A 23,090-nucleotide genomic window follows, 5' to 3' on the forward strand; every position below is an offset into this window, starting at 1 on the left:
TGAAATATGAACACATTATATACATAGGAATTATCATAGTTAATATCACAAATATGCTTTAATTTAAATACTGGCTTAAATATTGTGCAATTGTAAAAATATCTTAAATAGATATTGCATAGTCTAGATGTCCGGATTTCTTTGTTACATTGACATATGCTAGAAATAAAAAAAGAAAAAAGATTTTTAGAGTGAAAACATTTATATTTTGGAAAAAAAACCTTTGTTGCAAATTTTTTTTAAAGTATCAAGGAAACTTTATAGAAAAATAAGAACCTCAGTCCAGGTCCTGTCCTTCTGAGTGGGACAGATGAACTACATGTGAAAGTTTTATTTCAAGACTTGGTATTTCAGTATCTACATGTTCCAGCATTTTTTGAAAGGGATGCCCTATTCCTTGTGCTTGGTGACAAAAAATTAATTGACAACCATTGCATATCTTACTTGAACATGGAAAAAAAAAAACATGAAGATGTACTCTAAATGTAATGTGAGCACTATCTGTATATTACAGAAAAGTACAGAAACAGTCAGTCAGTGACGTATTATCTGTGCTCTTGTGTCTTTTTTGTTGTTGTTTAATACATCCACAGTGGTGGTATGATCTACAGGGACAGTGCAACAGGTGCTGTCAGGTTTGTGGCCTGACCTAGTTGGTATGCAGTGTAAATAGACAGACGAGGTGTTCTTGGGACAAGGTTTCATGGGAGATTCTCTTTTAATAACTGTGTCAACTATTTTCTTTTAATGACATGCAACACTTTTAAAAGCATACTGCTTTAACAACAATATAAACTAATGATATAATAAGTACACTGTGTCATTCATAGTTTGTTTCCTATCTTTTTTTTTTTTTAAGCTTTTAAATGAGAATTTTGACCAGAATTTTGACTGAGCTGTTCAATGAAATTCAATGTAGTTTTATTTGTATAATGGTTTTAACACGGAACATTGTCAGAGTTTATTTTTGATATACAATTTTTATTCAAATTTACTCATAATGAGCGAACCAGAGGCAACAGTGACAAGAAAAAACTCCCCGAGGTGACAAGAACTAGAATTGTGAGTACTTAATGATAAGCAATACCTTATCATGTTCAAGAGAAGCTCTTGGGCTTTCTATCAGGAAAAGATATACATATTGTTCAATCTTTTGTTTGTTGCAGACAGTAGCTGTCTGGGGTAAACAGGAGCGCTCTGTTTCTCAGCTGCATAGTTTTGGTCAATGTTCTATGGTAAAAGCATCCAACTGGAGTCCTCTCAGAGATGCTTCTGTTATTCAATCGGTCTAGATTTACATTTGAGACTAAAGACTTTGTCATAGTTGTTCTTAATACATACATATTAAGAGCTTCTTTTCTCAGACAGCTACTTCCTCTCACCTTTTAATTTCTAGTTCAGCAGACTTGACTCTTATATAGAAACACAACACACTCTATTAAACTCTTGAGGCTCACATGAAGTTGGACTAATACTTCATGGGTATTAACTGTTTTCCCTGGTGAGCATGTGAGCAACACATGAGTCACACAAGTGCTGCAAAGCTGGAAAACACTAAATAGAACTGGTTTAGACTGGCTGGCTGTTTCAGAGGGAGAGGAGAAGGTTGAAGATAGAGAGTGCATACATACAGACATTGCGTGTGTAATGGAGAGATAGAGGCCACTCTGTTTCCACTGCACATGGCCTGCTGGCTTGGTGCCATGCTGTTGGGAATGTCTTATCACAGCCAATGCGTGTCTTCTGCCATGTCTGCATTGCTACCTCACACAGTGCTACATAAAGGCAAATGCACTGAGATTAGAAGAGCATGGCTTTTTTTTTCTGGGCACCTTCAATCAACAAATGATATAATGCAGCATCCCTTAGATTATTGTACGCTTGAAGGTTTCAGATCTCAAGGACGTGTGTGTCTACCAACTGGTTATTCATACCAAAGTGTATATATATATATATATATATATATATATATATATATATATATATATATATATATATATATATATATATATATACTGTATATATAAAACTATACTTGTAGATGCATAAAATGGTTGAAATCACACCCCCTGGCTTGTTTTTTTTTTTCTAGATGCAACTGTTCCCTGTTTTTTAACCAACATTTAATAATCTCATGTGGTCCATGACTAATACATTGTGCTAGTTTATGTGAACAGTGATAAGAATATAGAAGATTTGCAGATATATAACCCTTCCTTAACTTGAGACAGTGCTGAACTACTGTGTCCAGACCTTTTTTCAATTCCACCAAATATTTAGTTGTATTGTAGTTTAAATTAATTCTTAATTTTTTTGCATACATTTTGCTTTAGTAGCCGTACCACATTAAAAAGTTGTAGGCAGTAAAACAGAGGATGTTATGTGCATGCATGTGTGTCTAACCAGTATGCTGTCCCAGCTGTAGTAGCAGCAGCAGCCGCCTTGGCTCAAAATTCTTCACAGAGCTGTTTGCTTGCTGCCTGCTGATGTGTGCATTAGCATCTGGAACTGCTCTGGGCTTGTGAGTATGTGTAGCTTTAGAGGTCATGAACCTCTGACCATAATGCAGTCTGTTTGGTCAGCTTCGTGCCGCAGCTGAGAATCAGGGTGCATCAAGAAGAGGAAGCAAGAGGGACACACAATTACTCTATAGACAGGGACAGTAGCAACAAGAGAATATCAGTCTTGTCCAGTATCCAGCAGGCACATGACACAGAGCATGAACAGTCATCCAGCATTCAGTCTAGACACTTGTTTTGAGTGCTTTTATTTGTCCAACTGTGTTTGATGCAGCAGGTGTGTTTTCCTTTAACATTGTAACAGGGTTTGTAGCACATACAACACACCTAATAATCCAATATTTTCCCAGCCCTTGAGCCAGCCTTCTCAAAAACTCCACAGCAGGCATTGCAAAAGAGATACATATATTTGGTGTTTATTTAGCCTTTGTCTGGGAAACAAGGTCACCATAGCTTATAGTTTGCCTTTCTTTTTAATACATTTACTTCTGGTTATTTTTAAACTATCTGCATTAAAGGTAAAAACCTTGATGGCAACTCCTCCTCCTCCACTGAAAATATTCATAATGAAAGTAACGGGGCTGCATGATTCCTGCCCAAATGGGCCTATAAAGGCATAAAGGCAACCATGACAGTTGGTCAAAAAAAAAAGTTTAGTATTTTAACAAATTTCAACAATGTGCATCAATTGTTTTTCCTCACATGTACCAAAGAGATAAAATTCTCTCTTAACTGAGATTAGACAGGCTTTTACTGTTTTTAAAACTGCTCTTAAAACTTTTCAGGATAGCTTTTAGGTGATGATGTTTATTTTGTGATGTATTCTGTGATGTTTATTTACTTATTTCCTTTTACTTATTATTTTGAATATTAATTGTATTATTATTACTTCTTTCTTTCAGCTTCTCCCGTTAGGGGTCGCCACAGCGGATCCTCCGCATGTTTGATTTGGCATGTTTTTACGCTGGATGCCCTTCCTAACGCAACCCTCCCCATTTATCCGGGCTTGGGACCGGCATTTAAAGTGGCTGGGGTTGGTTCCATGACCGGGGATCGAACCCGGGCCGCAGCGTTGAGAGCGCAGCATCCTAACCACCAGGGACGCAATTGTATTATTATTACTATTATTTATAATTATTATTTTTTAAATCTCTATTTTTATCTTTCAGTATTTTCTTCTATGCTTGGTAAGCATTTTGAAATGTCACTTTTAAAGGCGCTATATATAATAAAGGCTATTATTTATTTATTTATTTATTTATTTTAATTTGTATTTTTATTCAGGTGTAATTTTGCTCATCTCATGATTCATTTATTAGCACGTCTATTTAGATTTATTTTTAGAGGCAATACCTTAAAAGACACTTTACAGCCACATGATCACATAGTACTTACACTGATCACATGTGAATATTATGTGATTTTTCCATAAAACTTTTCGAATTTAATTGCAGTTCAAACACTGCACTATTCTACAAGGCGTGAAATACAGACGATGTCTAAAAGACAGATCATGGTCATTATACCCTCACTGGCTGGTTGTAATGTGAATAAAATTGTGGTATAACTCAGAAATGATGGTAGACATGAACACCATGTTTTAAAAATACAAGTATAACACCATGCAGATGTCTTACATTATGGTGGTGTAGCTGAATGATAAAGAATGATAAACTGCAATGTTCAATGACAGGACAGACATCAAAAACTTGAGGATTAATGAAGTCCTACAGGACAAGTTATATAACACAGTTGTTGAATGTTGAACTAACAGGTTCAACAAGATCATCAAGAGCTAAACTCAGGTCAGGTCATTTCTTTGAATAATCAAAGGGTGGATACCAAAATAGAGAGGTTTGACTAGCACACGCCTCCAATTTAACATTGTTATTTAACTTGGGCTGGACCCAGATGTATGGCATAAGCAGGTTTCAAAAACAAATAGATTACACCATGACTATGGGTAACTGCCTGAATAAATACATGGTGCAAAAAAGAGACAGAGACAGAGACAGACAGAGACAGACAGGGACAGAGAGTAAGAGAGATGGCCAAACCAAATTCATTAATTTTATACTCAGGGCTCTCTGTATGTATGACAAAGCAAAAGGTAAGGGTCCAGTGAATGTCAAACGTTTAGAAGCACCTAGGCTTTTATCGTATATAAGACACATACATGTTCCTTTTGTTTATATGCAACAAACTAGGTAAAAGGTCAAAACATACAAGAATTGGACAGTGACTGACTGGAACAAGGTTCTGTGGACAGATGAGTCCAAATGTGAAAATTTTGGCTCCAATAAAATAACTTGTGTAAAGTGAAGAACAAGATAAAACACACACACACACACACACACACACACACACACACACACACACACACACACACACACACACATGCACACACACACACATATACAGTATATATATATATATATATATATATATATATATATATATATATATATATATATATATATATTTCAAATTGTCTTAGTTATATAGCAAATAACAGTCCAAATTAATGCCATTCTTTTGAATAAATTGAAAATACTTTATACCTTTTTATATATTTAAACTTTTACATATTTGAACCTATTTTAAACCTTATATAAACATTTTTAGTTTTGAAGAAAGTATGTATGACAGGTACAAATTTTATATGGCAAATATTCATATTTTATTCACTTTAACTTCAAACATTAAATTCAATAAATAATGATGCAAACTTTATGGAAATGTCTCTATATGGACAATACAAAATGCTATTTTATAACACAAGGTTTCCAGTGATATACTCTGAAGGCGATATAGGAGCACTTACAACTTTTTGCCTGTGTAGCTTCTCTTAGTGCTTGCAGTGATTACTCTTGCTGATCATCCTTTAGCATCACATGGTAGCTGACACATATTTTCCTTACTAAAATGAGAAAATGCTGCATCAGTTTCCTTTTTTGCTTTAAATAGTAATTTGGGAATTTGTTAGCCCAAGATGTGCAACCAAAAGTGTTTTTTTTTTTTTTTAAAGAAATTCAGAGGCTATTTTGCATCATTGTTTCCACCACAGCTAAGAATGGCTGCACAGCATGAAAGCAGCACAAAAGGCACATTTTGAGAATGAATAAGATATGCAGTAGATCTGCACCGTGATGAAAACACATTGCCTGTATATTAAATCCTGCATCAGTATTAATCATTCGCTAGTTTAGTTCTTAGTGATATTCAGGGGTTCTTGGCTTTATTCTGGCTTGGGGAAGGGGTGTGTGCTTAATGTGTTATTGTTAGTGTGTGTGTGAGACAGAGAGAGAGAGAGAGAGAGAGAGAGAGAGAGAGAGAATATTGTTTTTCATCCACTTGTGGGCTGCCAAAAAGCAAACACAGACACCTGATCCTTCACTGAATCATGGCCAAGAAGTTGCTCTGGCCTCTAAACATGAGGAGGGCTTACATTTAGAAGTTGTTGACTCTGAAATCTAAAGTCAATTTAAGGTCAGAGGCTTTTCTCCAGTCAAAAACACACACAGTCTGTTGCTTTAAATGTATATATATATATATATATATATATATATATATATATATATATATATATATATATATATATATATAAGAATGTTTGTAATGGCTATATAAGGTATTTAATGTTAAAAAAGTTTGTAGTGATCAATGTCTTGTAATGTCAGCCTGCTTACACATGTATTAAACAGTATGTATTTGTCAAATATTCCACCTCACATTTCTCCTGAACAGAGCCACTGTATATTTAGAGGGCGGCAGCTTTGTGATTAAGACATTGGACTTTGTATCTGAAGGTCATGAGTTTAAATCCCAGCACCAAGCTACCATTCCTGGGTCCCTGAGCAAGGCCCTTAACCCCATAGCTGTTCAGTTGTATGAATAAGATGTATGAATATCTCTGGAAAAGGGCTCTGCCAAAATCCATAAATGTCAAATGTAAATTTATTAGTAAACACAGAATATTTGTTACCAGGCATAAACAGTTTGTTAAGACATGCCATGGCAGTAGTTTTTGTTGATTAGTGCTAGAATCAACTTGTGTGTGCTTCAGTTGTTTGCCCATAGATAATGCATTTAATGGGTTTTCTCCACTAGCTGAACCAGTTTGCCAACCTTAAGATAGTAGCCCATATGACAATGTATAATCTATTCATCAGCTTTGTCAGGGACATTTCAGGGCAACAGTGCAAGCCATACAGGTACATGCAACATGGTGCAATGCACAGGATAAAGAAAAGCATAAACAGCAGTAGTCTGTTTCACATGCTAAGCTTTTTTGTGAGGATGAAAAAAAAAACTAATGTAATTGCGTCAGATGCAAAGAGTAAAATGAATCTCTTTCATGATGTTTTCATAGAAAACCTGAATAAGCATGCAATTGCGTGCATGCAAAGCAATACCTGGCATTCCTGCTGACAAACTGTTTTGAGAAGTTTTGTGCTGGGTGTTTTTGGAAATCAAACACGACAATCTTACAGAAAAAAATACAACAAATTTAAATTATAGCTCAAAGCAACAACAAACAGATGACACCATCAACTTGAGTAAAACTCCAATGGTTTTTTTTATTATCTGTTACACAAAACAAGCAGCTGAACTCTGAGGCTCGTTTGCCCCATGTGCTCCCCGACCTACAATACATGATATGTACATGATATCTGTTATAAACTTCACAATATTACTGTAGTGACAATTCACATATACATATAATATATTTATAAAAAAAAGATCAGAAGTATTGACAAAATTCCAGGTATAAAAAACAGCTCAAAATCTACGAGAAATTAAAACTGGTCAATTTAGTGCAAAGGTGGTAACAGTACATAAATACTGCTGGCTGGTTTATATGGATTTAGTATAAAAGCAGCAAGGTTACAGGTGTGTGTCTGCGATGGGAATGCGCCGGAGCTCAACGATCTGGGAGTTGGCCACGCTCGCGCCATCGTGACTGCCATGGATCGACTCGCTGTCACTCAAGTTAAGACCGGAACCTGTGAGGATTGTCATATGAATACTGTTAATCATACAAAAATTCATATTACATTTATGCCATTTGACAGACCCCCTTATCCATAGCGACTTACATCCAAACAACACTCATTAGCAATTTTAACGGCAGCTACATACAGTTAAGCTGTCCATTATTGGCAAAAAGCAATACTACTACACATATAATTATTGTAAATCATTATGTATATGTGCATTTATATGTACATGTATATGTCGGTGCTTTGTTTATTCTGGTTCCTTTGTTTAAAAAAAAAAACAATTTTTAGGCAATAAGTAATAATAGTAAGTAACCTTTCTTACATGTTCTCATCCCAACATCCCTTGCTGATTATTATTATTATTATTATTATTATTATTATTACTTTTACTGTTACCGTTTCTGTTGCTACCATTGTCACTGCGGTAGTTGCTATTATCTAATATTCCAACAGCTTGTCCCATTACCATTTTTTCTTAGAAACAAAATGAATTAGCTATTTAAAATACAATATTATTATTATTTGTTTAATTTTTTCACTTTTATTCCTGCATAGTTTTAATCAATAACTTTGTAATGATAAGATAATAAATCGTACTAAATGGATGGAGTTTATATGTGCAACCGCATTTATGGTAACCAGGATCAGCAGTCGCAATAGTAAGACTTAAAATTCAGTAAATTAAAATGCAAACTGAGACAAAATAGGCACGTATCATTTGAGAAACACTGAGAATAACATCAAATCCTATTTAGGTTAGAAAGATTTATGATCCGATTTTTGCCAGCTATTTTCGCAAATACGCTGTACCTTAGAAGGTACAAAAAAATGACCATTGCAGGTATAAATTATTAACATATATGATTACATTATTAAATGACATGTATGTAGGCAAGTTAATGCATGTTGAATATCTCTATTGAAAGTAGCACAAATGTCAGTTACATTGATCATTAATTACATTATAATGCATGTTAATTAGTTTCATAAAGATGTTGAATTGTACATGTATCTTAAACTTGGCATGAATCACACACAAAATGTATTGTAACAAATCACATTCTTGGGGTAAATTATAGCTGCTTTTCTCAGGGTCAGACATCCTCAAGGTCAATTTCCACACTGTGAGAACATGGTCTTTGTTATAGATCATAGAAATGTTTGAGCAGGACAGTCTTCTTTTTTTTTTTATAAAATCAGGAAACAAACACGATGAGGTGTGAGGTCATCGAAAATAATCAACGCAAGAATGGTGTGAGCCGGCCTCACACAAAGTGGTTTATACCAAAGCATATCTCCAACATTAACAATATTTTCTTTATTGAAGAACAACAAATAGATACTTGTTAACAATTTCCAGTGTCATTAAATATCGTGGAATGTCTGCAATGATTTGTGTTACAAAGAAATCGCAAATTCCTTTGTTGCAAAATGTTTGAGAATGTTACAACGCAAAGACTGTCATATTGAACAGGTTAAAGGGAAAACTCAGAGGGATACATTTATGAACCTTGCATTTATTTTCTTAGTTTTTATTTCAAAAAGCTGCCTTGTGACCATGTCTATTGTTAAAATTTATATAAAAATAATGTTTAATTTAATACACTGTTGATATAGTGATACAGATGAATAGAGTTTAAATAAAAGTCTATTATCCTAAATGTCAGTAGCTACTTATCCTGAACCTATCTGTTTTAATATTTCCTTGCCTTTGCCGGTAATTCATTGAAACCACTGACATGTCTACTGGAGCAGAGTGTATATAATACTGATCCTAGAATGGTCTAAAATCTTCAAAGAAGACTGAGCTTTCAACACCAGTTAAATGAGCTTATTAGTTAAGCTTGTCTCCGCATGGTGGTTCATGCAGAGTCTGAATTAGACTTTAGCATGCAACGTTATTTGAATATTCATCTGAAAGATGTGCGATTTTAGTAGCTTTATGATATATGACCTGTGTATCTAAAATGATTAAATACAAGTCTAAACACGGCCCTGCTTTCAACACATATCTATTTCGCAGACTTGGAGAATGAATCAAAATAGGCTTGCTGGATTAAGCACTGAAAAGCCTATTTTCCTCCAGGTCTCTCAAACAAATGTCTTCCTGATTTTCAGAAAATAGGTATTTTTAACTGTGGCTAAGATCAACTGGTGAAAGGCCAAGCTTCTGGCTGCATTAGGAGACATTTAGCTGTTGTAATTTATGATCAAATTTGCACATTTAATGTTGAAATGATATATTCCGTTATAGCAGACAGAAAGCATACATTGTACATTTTGAGCTAAAAGTACATGTACACATACTCAGTTAAAAAGACTTGTTATCTTACTGAGCAAGTGTATGGCTTGTTATCCTGTTGTGGAAATGTAATTACTCGATTATCGGTAAATATTATGTTTAAATATAATAAATATTTAAATATTATTAAATATTATTATGGGTAGTGAAGGTGAATCATAATATATTACAGTGATGTACAGTGTCCCTTTTTTTCTGATAAATGATGGCAGACCCCTACTGATACTGACAGAAGAGGCTTCCATACTGGCTAAACTGAATATCAACTTATTTAAAATGATATGTCAGCAACATTGCAGAGGCAAAGCGAGTATAACAGAGATGTCAGATGTTGGTTACAATGTAAAGTACAACAATATAGAAGTGAAGCTTTGGGAGAAAATCATACCGGTCTTTAAGGCAAATATAAGGTCATCAAACTCCTGGGACTCCTCATCTTGGATGAGATTTGCATTAACAAAGCCACTTTCGGGAGGGTAGGTGTCACTCTGAGGGGTTTCTTTAAACACACTGCTGGGTTCAATGCTCGGCTGTAAAGAAGTTCTCTCCCAGTCTGCTGAGATCTGAAGCAGAAGAAAAAATCATTTTATTAATTTATTTAGCCTGCTGTTCTATTTGTTATATTTTAGAGTTTTGGAAACTGTAATGAAGGAGAAAATCTGAGAACTTAGTCTGCAGTGCTGTGTGGTGTCTGTTTTATGTAATATAGCCAGGCCCATGCTGAATAGTCTTGTAAGTATGGGAATAGAGGAAATAGTGGGGGTGGATGCAAAAACTGTATTACATATAGAGAATGGAGATCTATCTATCTATCTATCTATCTATCTATCTATCTATCTATCTATCTATCTATCTATCTATCTATCTATCTGTCTGTCTGTCTGTCTGTCTGTCTGTCTGTTTGTCTGTCTGTCATTTAATCAACAGACAGATAGATAGATAGATAGATAGATAGATAGATAGATAGATAGATAGATAGATAGATAGATAGATAGATAGATAGATAGATTTCCTGGGGGTCCCAGTTCACAGAATGTCTACATTCAGCCAGATGTGTCAAAACTTTATCTAAATTATCCATGCCTGATTAACACTCAATTTCATAAACGGTGAGTCAGTAGTTGAAATAGAAACACAATAACAAGTTTATTGCTACCTATCAGCACAGCACTACTGGCTGAACATGTTGCCTCTGCCAGTTATCTGAACGATCAATAATGTGAAATGGATATATAATTAGTTCTCCATGTCCCTCGTTGACTTCACTTCTTCTTTTCAAAATAAGGAAGTGGCAGTAAAGGAGGCCCAGATATCAGATTTCCCAGGCATGTGCTAGGCATCTGAATTCATTAGAAAGGTCCGTTCATGAAGAACGTAATCCGATTGTCCAAAGCAAATTGAATTAGGAGCTGCCACATTTATTATATTCTTTAATTATAGTTAAACAGAAAGCCAGTAATCCACTCCTACACCCACCACTTCTCCACCTCTTTTCAAGCTGTATACTGGATGTTAGAGTTTGTGCTCTTATGAATGGAACAGAATAAGTCAGGCTTTCAAGGTCCCTGATGTAGTCTTTCTAATATTTTAGAACTATAAAACTATTTAAACCAAGTCTGGATAATTGTTTAATGAGACTGTAAGATCAATAAAAAAATCATTTACATAGCACTTTAATGCCCATGAAAAAATTTCAGCCTACATATAATAATACATATATAATAATGACATATAATAATATACAGTATATGTGGTGTGGGTTCAAAATTCATAATTCAGTGAGTGAAAATTTGATAATTCAGCGGAAGGTTGGTTTACTCTTATAATGAGTAATCATATGTGTGGTGGTTTTGATCATCTGTGGACTGCCTCCCATTCCTTCTTCACTAAGCCACTGAGCTCTCCACAGTATGATTTACCCACTAAGCTCTCCACAGTATGATTTAAGCAGCCTAAATTGACATATGATACACAGTGTGTGTGTGTGTGTGTGTGTTCATGTTGTATAATAATGCACTGCAAATATTATGAATATTTAGAATAAACTGAAAGTAAAAGCTGCAGGAAATCCCCAAGTGCTCTGTCATCTCTGGGAAAGTTACAAAGAATAATCAGTCTTATTTAATCTTGGTGAAAACAAAGGGTTAAAACTTTGACACAGAATTAAAAAATTATCTAATCAGGATTTTTTTTCTTTCTGTAGTGACTGAATAGATGCCAGGAGATCTCACCCACTGATTAGGACATCAAGACCTGGATATGAGACATCAAGAAAAATTACGCTGGAATCAACAAATCACTTAGCAATCATAGCTTTCAGGGTGACTAAGATATGTTACTGACTATATGGGCTTGAGTTACACATTTAAAATAAACCCATTTGCAGTGAGATAAATGTATGAGAACATTGGAACGTTGGTGTGAAAGAGGCAGATGTAGAGGACAGTAGTGTGGAGATGGATGATCTGCTGTGGCGACCCCTAATGGGAGCAGCCAAAAGAAGAAGATGAAAAAGTGGTGGTAAAATTAAAATTCAGTAAAATCAGTGGCCAGTCAAGGCCAATGCGGGTAAGCTGTACTGATTTGTTTAATTTCTATTAAACTTATATAAATATAAAGATATTATTTTTATATCGCGTAAATTGAAAGTGAAATCTCACACCTCCTCCATGGCACTGATGAGGTTTTGCGTAGACTTGCTGATTTCTCCTCCCCCCACTGTGGCTGCTCCAGTGCTCTGAAACACTCCGTCAGCACCATCATGTCCGTTCATCTCCACTGTATAAGTCGCCTTGGCAGGCCAGCACAGCTGGTTATGCATGAGGAAGTAGACAGCAAACACGTACAGACCCTGCAGGCACAAACCAACAGATTGAAATGTGTAAAGCAGTAAAATTTTCTGAACTTTAGTAAAAGGCTTTTTTAAGAACACTGTAAGATCCTGCACACTTATCCACAATAATCATTTTATATGAATATACAAAAATATGAGCGCTGACACAAAATTAACTAATTAAACTTCACCTTGTGGTCCAATTTTTTTTTCACAAAGCAACTGTACATACAGTAGTCCTCCAATTCATGATCTATGGAACAGTCCATGTTTGCCTAGCAGCAGAACATTACAAAACACACAGTGAGGAAATTCCTCACACGGGATTTTGCAACAGCATGACGTCATTCTCGTCAGCATGACACAATAATTAGCTGGTAAGGTAATAGGTTGCACATCATTTATGACAGTAGCACTGAGCTGATAATCAGGCAGATCATGCAGATGCAAAATTCCTCACGACCACCAAACCTCTCAACAAAAACTCAGGGAAAACGATGTTATGAAGTGGGCTTTGGACTAAAATGTATTGTATATGATAAATATAAAACATGTTACATGGCTCATGAAGCTGTTACAAAGGATGTTTCTAATAGCAAATGAATTTACTTATTTCAAATTCACTTTTACAAACTTAATTTAATTAATAAAGTTAATTAATAATTAATTCTGTTTAATAGTTATTTTTTGGTAATTTACCACATAAAAGGTAAATGAAAGAAAGTTTAGTTTTTTTTTTTTTTTTTTTTGTTATAAAAATGTACAATATGGCTTATACTCTTAAGGTTCTCTGGATAGTTGAGGGTTTTTAAGATCCTTAAGAAAAGTTCTACAGGAATCATTTCTCCTAGTAAAAGCTCTCTGCCTAAGGATTCTACTTATAGTGCATATACAAATTTTTCCAGAAAGTCAAAATTAATCAATTGATGAGGTTCTAAATTTAACCTACAAGATCCTACCTGGAACCCTCTCTGATAGAGAAATGAAAGATTTCTAAGAGGGACAAATCCATTAATACAATAGCTAACTTTTTGCTGCTGATTTTTAACTGATGTATTTCTCCCCAAGATTTAGCAACCAGATGTTTCTCAATAATACCCAATAGATACTTACGTGTTCTTTGCAGTCCAGAAAAAACAAACACGTGTGCATGTCCTTTCGAATGAGCACTTAGGTAATACATAGTGAATACACATGTAGCCCTGCATTATCCTGTTTTATTGGTCCATAAATTGCTGCTAAGTTCTGCTGAATGGTGTATAATGAGCATAATCAAAGCTCCCTTCCAAACAAATGAGCACACAAATGACTAGGGGCTATCACGCTTGAGTACCCTTATGTGTCATCTAACCAAGTCTACAGGTCCAACTGATGGGTCAGTGAGTACAGAAGAAATGGAACACTTATAGGAAGGGTAACAGGGAGCAGTTGAGATAGAGGAGACTTATACAATAAGGCAAATTAATGAATAAACAAAAAAAATAAAGATAAATGTGTACTGCATGCATAATAAACATCCTGTCTTTGGTCCCAACATATCCTTCTGATACAATGTTCATATCAGTAATAACAGGATGAGTAGCTCAATGAAGATGGATCTATTTATAGATTTGGAGCCCAAGAATAGGAATGAAATCTAATTGTGGCCACATGCTCCATCATTTAAAAGCATGTTTTATGCTGATAATGAAACAGTGCTGCAGCATTTACGGTCAAAGCCAAGACAGAGCCTGGCAACACAAACATCGCCATGTCAATTCAATTATCATTATATTTATCGCGTGACATTTTCCATCCTGGCTCTGGCATTAAGTGTTGAAACAGAGATGGAAGGGATAAGTAGAAGAACTGTAACCTGCATCTATGCTCTTTACGACCACTTGGATTAATTGAAAGCTCAGGAATGCAGTATATTATTTTAATGGTGTGAATGACTGGTTCCTATTTTAATATAAACACAATCTTATTTCATTGTTGCTAACACAGACATCTCATGCAGATATATTTATTGGAAAAAGCACATACAACACATACTTTCAAGCATGTGACTGACCAAGAAAGATTTGTAAATCTGCTTCTGCACACACAAATGCATCTTATAGCTTATTATGAGATACACTTGGCACAAAGTCATAGATGCTGTTTCTTACTGGCCTAAACACTAACAGACAGAACAGCACCATTAAACAACCAGCTACAGTTAACACAACAGGGATACAACAAAGACCAACAAGATCAACATGGAAAATCAGCATCATGGAAAAAGAAAAAGCTTCAGAAAGGAGAAGTGAAGTGAAGATTATTAAAAGCAGACTTAAACTGCTGAAAAGGAACTGAAAAATACAAATGTGGCAAAGCTGCTGAAGGTCAAAATACCTTCAACAAGGCTACACTGCAGAAAAGTGTTTTTAATACATTTATCACAGAATTTTACTCCAGTTTGTTTTGCTGTTTTGACTGATTTTAACTTTCAGTAAATCCAGTACATGTGACCATTTAGTCATCAGTGCAGACATTTTTCATGTGAATGATTAAGGAAACCAGACAAGAAGAAATAAATCTGCTGTTATAGTTCTGCATTTAGGTTAATTGGTGTATCCACACTGGTCTGTTGTTTTTTTATTTGGTAAAGCTTTATGACAAGCTGTCTCTATAGGAAAATCTGGAATAGAACGTGGTGTGATGTAAAATAAAATGTATAGTTATATTCAATTTTGTTTAAATAAACTTTATCCAAAAGTTAGACGAATTTTTGTTGAATGTGATGAATGTAGAATAGGTTTGCAGTTGCTAATGTTCTTCATAAACTGCTATACCCATTGTCCCTATAGTAATATTAAAGTACAGGCTGCATTTATAGATGTGGAAAAAACAGGATGATTTTTAAATGCTTTTTTTATTAACCAATAATTTATTCACAACATAATAAATTATAACCATGTGTATAATGTGGCATCATATAAATATAATGTAATATGCTAAATGGCCCATCCTTAATATGAAATATTAAACATGATCAAGTATCTGGTTTCTTGTTATTAGTAAATTCATCAGAAATTATTTTCATGAGTTTACCCAGGTCTTATTTATTAATAGCAGCAAGCGAGAGACCTGGAACAACATCTCATAATACTACAACACTGATTGGTTCACTGTGTGATGAAGATGCAGTGCATTCACATCTGCTCGTTTAGTTGTGTGCTTTTAATTTATTTTATAACTTCATAAAATGATCAGCTGGTAAACATTATTAAGCTGTAAAATAAAAATGTATGCCAAACTCACTGCCTCACATGTACCCATCTGATGATAAATAAATACTCAACAATTAGATCTTAGCAAACAATTATTAATGATAAACAACTTTTTTAATTTTAAAAACTTAAAGTGTAATCATAAAGTGTTAACAAATAATAAACATACAATGATACATGACATGAAAAAGTAACAAACTGAACTGCAGAAAAATCAGGATACTGTTTCTGGCCTAATCTGTATATTTACCCATTTTTTCTGCATCTTTGCTGTAGCCTTGCATGTGCTTGCATGACAAAATCTTTACAATCATAAAACAATCTGACATAACTGTAAATGTAAATTGCATGATGAGACTGGTTTACTGATTACAGGGCTGTAAAGATACACTTTGATACAAGCACATGCCATTTCAGCATAGTCCTTAATCATTCTTCTCTTTCTGAAACTCACCTGCAGATACTGCCGACAATTCTTATGCTTAATACAACTTTCTCCATACATGGATTATTGTAAAACTCACTCCCACTATGTAGTAGCATAAAGAATCTATATTATGCAACAGTCTTCAGTGAACTAAAAGGAAATCAATAAGCTAAAAATGCAAGAAGGTATTTTGTCTATCTAGCTCAGCTTAGACTTTTACACGTTTACAAAATGATCCAGCATGACATGTAGTCTCAGTGGCACAGTGCACAGTGTTTTATCGAAGCATGCAAATGACTTACAGTTCAATTGGGTGCTTTCAAACACTATTCCCTATCAGTCTACCAATAGTAATGTTAGGCAATAATTCTTCTCATGTATAAATATATTTTTTTGTAGAATACTTTTAATAATCAGTGCTTGATAATGCACCAAAATGAATACTGTGGGAACACACAGATAAAGTAATAAAACTGGTTAGATTAAATGTTCTTTACAAACATAAAGATCTTGTTATTGTGAGTACGACTCAGAAACAAAATAACTTTCTAGCTCAACAAGAAAACCTGAAAAAGAAAGTGATTAAGCAGGATTTTCATGTTTTTGAGTTGAACATGTACCCTGTGCTACCTGTGAGGTGAAAATCAGAGATCATTGGAGGATTAACTTGACTTAACACCATTACAGGTGAGTGAATAGAAAACTGCCAATGCTAAAGGGCAATAGATGACTAAGAACAGCATGTTCCTTGCTAATGATGGATTACTGATAATACTTACCAACAAGATGTTGAAGATGACGAGAAGAATAAGCATCCAGAGATACCTGTACGCCATGTGCAGGCCAGCCCACAAACACACCAGTGAGACCAAAGCATACAAGTACAGCACCATGGGAACCTCTGTAGAACAAAAGCCGAGACACACTTGTAAACAAACACAAAGAAACACCTCACAAGTTAGTATGCCTATGACAATCTATTTGACATTTCGTTTGACATCTGTTCAAGAAGTCAGGATGCACAACAGGAAGACGGCTAAACAGGCAAATAGGTTCACTTCTTTGTGGAGCAAACTGGCCTGAGATACCCTGGCATGTCAATTTTTCCATAGTTCTCCAACATTCTCTGCTTTGGCAAAATAGATGAGTGGGAATGTTTATAGTCCTGGGACTGCTGCCCAAGATGACTGGCAAGGCAAATTACGAGAGTCATAATTAGAAGCCTTTACTCAGTAGCTGTAAGGCTTGGCCCAATGTGGACAATCAATCAAATGCATTTTGAGAAGGTTATCAAGAAAAGTAATAAATACTTTGATTGGTCTTAGTATAGGAAAGCTCAAATGGTGTTGTAAATGAAGAAGAAAGAAAGAAAGAAAGAAAGAAAGAAAGAAAGAAAGAAAGAAAGAAAGAAAGAAAGATGCTTTAAACTTGTCACATTCTTTACAACACAGTCAAATTATTTCTTTACATATCCCAGCCATGTTAGGGGTTGGGGTCAGAGCACAGGGTCAGCCATGTTACAGCACCCTGGTGCACTAAGGGTTAAGGGCCTTGCTCAGGGGCCCAAAGAGTGGCAGCTTGGTGATACAGGGGGCTTGAAACCAAACCTTCTGATTAGTAACCCAGAATTATGCCATGCTTGTTAAAGATTGTAATTAGAAACATTTGTATAAAAGAAAAACATTATTACATCACATGACATCACACAACACAACATAGCATACAACATAACATCAGCATTTCATGTCTCACAAAACTGTGCACATTTGCATCTTAGAGATGTAACTAGAGGTCAGGACATCAGTGGGTTTGACCCTTGCCTGACGTTACACGTGTTATCTTAGGCCTCTTTAATAAGCAGCTCCACGGCCGTTAACAACCTGATGAGGTGGATAAGGAGTGACAGACTACGTGTAAAAGCACACTTTAGCTGATCAATCATTTCAGTAGTCTAAGACTATTGATCTCAATGCTGCACGTCCACCACTGCCTATCACTCCCCTTACCTATAGCAAACGCTGACTGTAGAAATATATATACTAGGGGTGTAACGGAACACAAAAGTACATACAGTTTTAGTCACGGTTCAGTTAAATGTCGGTATGGTTAGAGGAAAAAATATAACAAATATATAAACATAAATTTACTTGTTTATTAACGCAGTTTATTATTACTCACATTTGTGATCAACATTTTAAAGTTTTTTTTTTTTTTTACACAATTTTTTATTAAAATGCCTACTTGGTTAAATAATAAATAAAATACTATTTTAAAATATTTTATACAAATAAAATTGAATAAATCAAATTATTGCAATACACATCTTCAAATTGGCAAAAATTTTACTGATTAAATAAAATTAAATAAATCAGACTATAAATCAGATTCCTAAAGCTGAACATAAAATGCTAAAGAATCTTCCTGGTTAGCAGTTAACACTAGTGCTATAGATTATTTAGTGTTTTAATACGTGCAGAATCTAAATCTTATTTCTGGTACGGAGTGAGTAGCCACAGCGACACTGCGCTAGCTCTAGTTCCTTTTTTATACCCCTGGCATTGTTGTGAATGATTTCAAGTTAGATTATAACAATAATTCCGCCACTTAATACGTTCTCCTCCATACCCCCCCTGTCCTCTACATCTGCCTTTTTCAAACCAACTACCTGCATTTCTTCCCTCACCACATCCATGAACCTCCTCTTTGGCCTTCCTCTTTCCTTCCTTTCTGGTGGCTCCATCCTCAGCATTCTCCTACCAATGTACCCCATGTCCACTCCTCTGTCTAAACCATCTCATGCGCTGTCCCTCTAATAAACTAATTTCTAATCCTGTCCATCCTCGTCAGTCCCAAGGAAAACCTTAACATCTTCAGCTCTGCCACCTCCAACTCCACCTCCTGTCTTTTACTCAATGCCACTGTCTCTAAACCATACAACATCGCAGGTCTCACCACAGTCCTATAAACTTTCCCTCCCACTCTTGCAGATACTCTTCTATCACATATGTCTTTTTTAAACTTGTGAATCAGCATGAAGTCTATTGGCATTCCCATCACCAACACACATACATGCACCCAAAAGCAACAGCTGCCATTATAAACTTTCATCTGGACCAAATGAATCTCTGAGAGGACCCTGACATTTCCAATATCATTAGGGATCACTTATGCTTTTTTTTCAGAACATAGTGTAGCAGTGCCCTATGCTTTGATAAAAGACTTGTTTCTGTGCTAATTTGCCAGCATTAAGATCTGCTGGGTTAAAAAGCTTTGATCACAATAAAGCCTGAGGTACATGTTGACTCTAATGCTAGACTGACTCATAAACTGCTTTCTAGTTGTAAGGTTTTTAGGTAGTCAGAATTTTGGACAGAATTTCTGTGCTCATGACATAAACTCTTTCTCTATAGAAAGGCAGCTATTTACTGATGTGCCTATTCTGTTAAAGGGACTAATCGTTTTTCCATTTTGGTGCATGTAACCTCCTTATTCTGTTTACCAGAGTTCTCTGAAAGGTTTGGTGGATCAACATGTTGCCTGCATAGAGGTGTTTGTTGAACACACGTAAGTAGTTTGCTTGTTTAAAAGATATCTAATTTGGCATTTGTGAATCTGGTAGAAAAAATCTATAAAGCAAATATTGTTACAGGCAGAACTATAACAATCGAGATTTGTAAGATTTGTGCGGTTTAAAAAAAGACCTGGCTAATGATGGTGCGGCTTTTCTGTTTACCAGTCAAAAGATGCAGAAATATTATAGACTGGAAATAGAGCAAGTCTCTGACTTATGGACAAGTTCTATCCAGGAGCATGTTCATAAGTCTGTTTTGCTTGGAAGTCCAACAATTTGAGGTTTATACACCTTCGACACAAATATACAATGTAATGCTTAAAAAAAAACAACACAAAAATAGAGTAAATAAAATATTTTTACTCTTGATATTATCGCTAACTAAACATTCCTGTTGACCTCATTGGCAGAGCAAAAATTACAACTACCTACGATCTTCCTTATTCTTTAGAATCTTTGCATGTTAAATGAACAAAGTCTACCATATTTTTGCCTCAGTGCAATCTCTCAAATAGTTTTACTTTTGCTTCCATGGTTATTCTGTTGCCCTTCTTAGCAGTCCCCTACGCAGCACTGTGGCTTTTTTGCTTGTTTACAGACATCCTGTGTTTTGACTGAGTACTGTACTACTGTATAACCGCTTGCAGCGGAGCGTGCAAACGTGACAATGTCCTGCAGACACGTTACCTACTTCTGTGTTTTGTTCACACCTATGAAATTTACTAATTTTAAAACTCTTCCATTCATGATAAGCCACCACTGCTTTTGATTGCTATCTTACTGTTTGCTTTATTAGCCTACAGCAGTCTTGGGTGTTACATTAAGTGCTAAAAGTGACTTGTGTAATGACTAAAATGTGACCAGAAAGCAGTAACTACCAAGATTCCTTTCAGGTTAAAATGTTATCCACTGAGGCTAATACCATTTGAAGGACATGGCTACTAATGCAGCTGACTTCAGATTTAAAAAAAACCACTATGTTTCTGAGGTTTGTGCAGTTTGACTGGGTAATACTGGCTGGACCTAGATGTGAAAATTTGGTCACACATTCCTCACCTGACAGAGAACACAGGACGCAAAAGTCTGTGTTTACTCACTGGGCTAATACTGAAGTGTTACTTCCACTGCTCTGACGCTTCTCTCTCTCTCTACTTACGTCAATCATCCTTTAAACCATTTTCTACCAGTAAAATCTGACCCACCTCTTTCTATCACCCTCTTCAGTTTTTTACCACCATCAACCCTTTTCTTCCCTTTCTCACCTTTATTTTTTCATCTGCTTCAGACAAAATATCCCTTCTTCCCTCCCTTGTCACCTACCCTTGCTTTCCACCTCTATAAGCACATTCCTTTCTTCTGGTCAGGAATTGGCCTCTACAGAAGCAGCATGTTCCCAAAACCCTGAGGAGTAATCTCTCTGCACAGACGGAACAGACCTGAGTGTCGCCTCTTAAAAAGGAAAACATGTTTACCCATGAGAATCCATGCTCACATGATCCGCTCTATAAGTTATCTATAAATCTCCTTTCAAGAGCAGCATTAGAGATCCTGTTTTTACTAAGAAAAGAAACTTCTGCAGCAGGGAGCTGAGGAAGATATGTGTGATTGAGTCCAGTAAAAAGGCTTTCCTAGTGTTCAAAAATGTGATTGTGAAAAGAATGGAAAGCCACTTAATCTGAGATTTTAGAGTTTGAGATATATAAAGAAAGGCATTAGAGAAAAAACAGCATCTGTGGAAGACGTAATGTACAGACGCTACTGCAAAATGTTTTCAGATTTCAGATTTAGCTCAGCATTAAAGAAGTCTTGGCTATATAATCTCCCATGATATAAAATGCTGATGTGTTATTACCAAAACTAGAAAGAGGAAGATGTGTTGAAAAAATAGTTCACATAAAGTAAGAGATTATCAAGTATAGGACAACACCCAAAATAGGGATTAGAGTGATTCTGTTCCTGCATTTATCTTTCAGTTTAGATATGTGAGCTGAATGGATGTGGCATTTAGACATCTAATTTCTCTTCCCGGGCGGGGTATATAGAGAGTGTTTCTGTGCAGATGTTTTAGACACTATGTTCCCTAATTCCTGCTGCCTTTATGGGGAAAACTGCTGAAGCGTTACGCAAAGCATGAAAAGCAGGTTCACGAAAATGTCGAGTCCTCCGTGTTTAACAATGCGTCATGTCCCTGCAATGAACTTGAACGATTGTGTTTACTGTGTAGGCCTCAAGGTTTGCATTCCAGAAAATGTGGTACAAAGGTAGAAGAACATCCAAAAAAGATGCAATCAAGAACAACTCGTCTTGACAACTAAACAGATAACATTGTGCTTTTTCCATTTTTGCTTCAGATGCTGTGTAACAGTACACAGTAACTAAAGCAAAAATGGAAAAAGCATATCCCCATCCAGTCTGAGCTCTTATTGCTCCTGTTCTGTTTATTGCTTATGTTGTAAAGGCTAATGACTGAACAAGGTAAAGATGCAGTACATTACATGAATGTTCTCTACAGAGAATGCTCACTACAAAGCAGATTTCTCGGTTGGCTTTCCCTTTATTTCATTCTGCTGCTACCATAGAAGGAAATCCGTAACTGCAGAACTAAACTGCTTTATTATATAGTGCACATAGTGTGTAATAGAAACAATTAAATGGCTCATAAATGCACCATGGTTGAGTAATTTTAAACAGATGGTCTTCTAAACCCTGGAAGACAAACAGAGTATATAGAATATATAACACATATATACTTGAATTGGTTTTGACTTGATTAGGTCTCAAATAATCAAAAATAAAAATGTCTGACCTGAGGGTAAAATGTCTATATTTCTAGCTAGTTCAATGTAGAGGTTTAATGCTGATGTCAAAACAATGTACAAGATGGGATAATGAATGAATCTAAAACTATAGGAGTATATATATATATATATATATATATATATATATATATATATATATATATATATATATATATATATATACCAAAGCGCTTAAATTCTTTTCCTACCTCACATACCTGCAAATGTTCGCAGTTAAATCTAGATAAGAGCAATTTCAGTTCAAAGTACAATTACAGTCATAACAATGTTCTTTTCTCTATCAAAAAGCCCTTTATTCAGTTATAGATATCTAGCCATAAACACTGTCTACTGTAGGTTGCCCTGTTCCTCTTACATAGCTG

At 35.3% G+C, this 23,090-nt stretch overlaps 1 protein-coding gene across 1 annotated transcript in view; it reads right to left on the bottom strand.

Moving 5' to 3' along the window:
* Positions 1 to 7,074: 7,074 nt before the first annotated feature.
* Positions 7,075 to 23,090, bottom strand: part of adgrv1 (adhesion G protein-coupled receptor V1) — a 108,204-nt gene continuing 92,188 nt past the window's right edge. Inside the window, 4 exon segments of the mRNA XM_046841787.1 lie at positions 7,075 to 7,525; positions 10,213 to 10,387; positions 12,487 to 12,675; positions 17,118 to 17,239. Coding sequence (XP_046697743.1) covers positions 7,407 to 7,525; positions 10,213 to 10,387; positions 12,487 to 12,675; positions 17,118 to 17,239 — 605 coding nt within the window. The 3' untranslated portion in view covers positions 7,075 to 7,406.

Source organism: Silurus meridionalis, chromosome 27, assembly GCF_014805685.1.
Source record: "Silurus meridionalis isolate SWU-2019-XX chromosome 27, ASM1480568v1, whole genome shotgun sequence".
NCBI lineage: Eukaryota > Metazoa > Chordata > Actinopteri > Siluriformes > Siluridae > Silurus > Silurus meridionalis.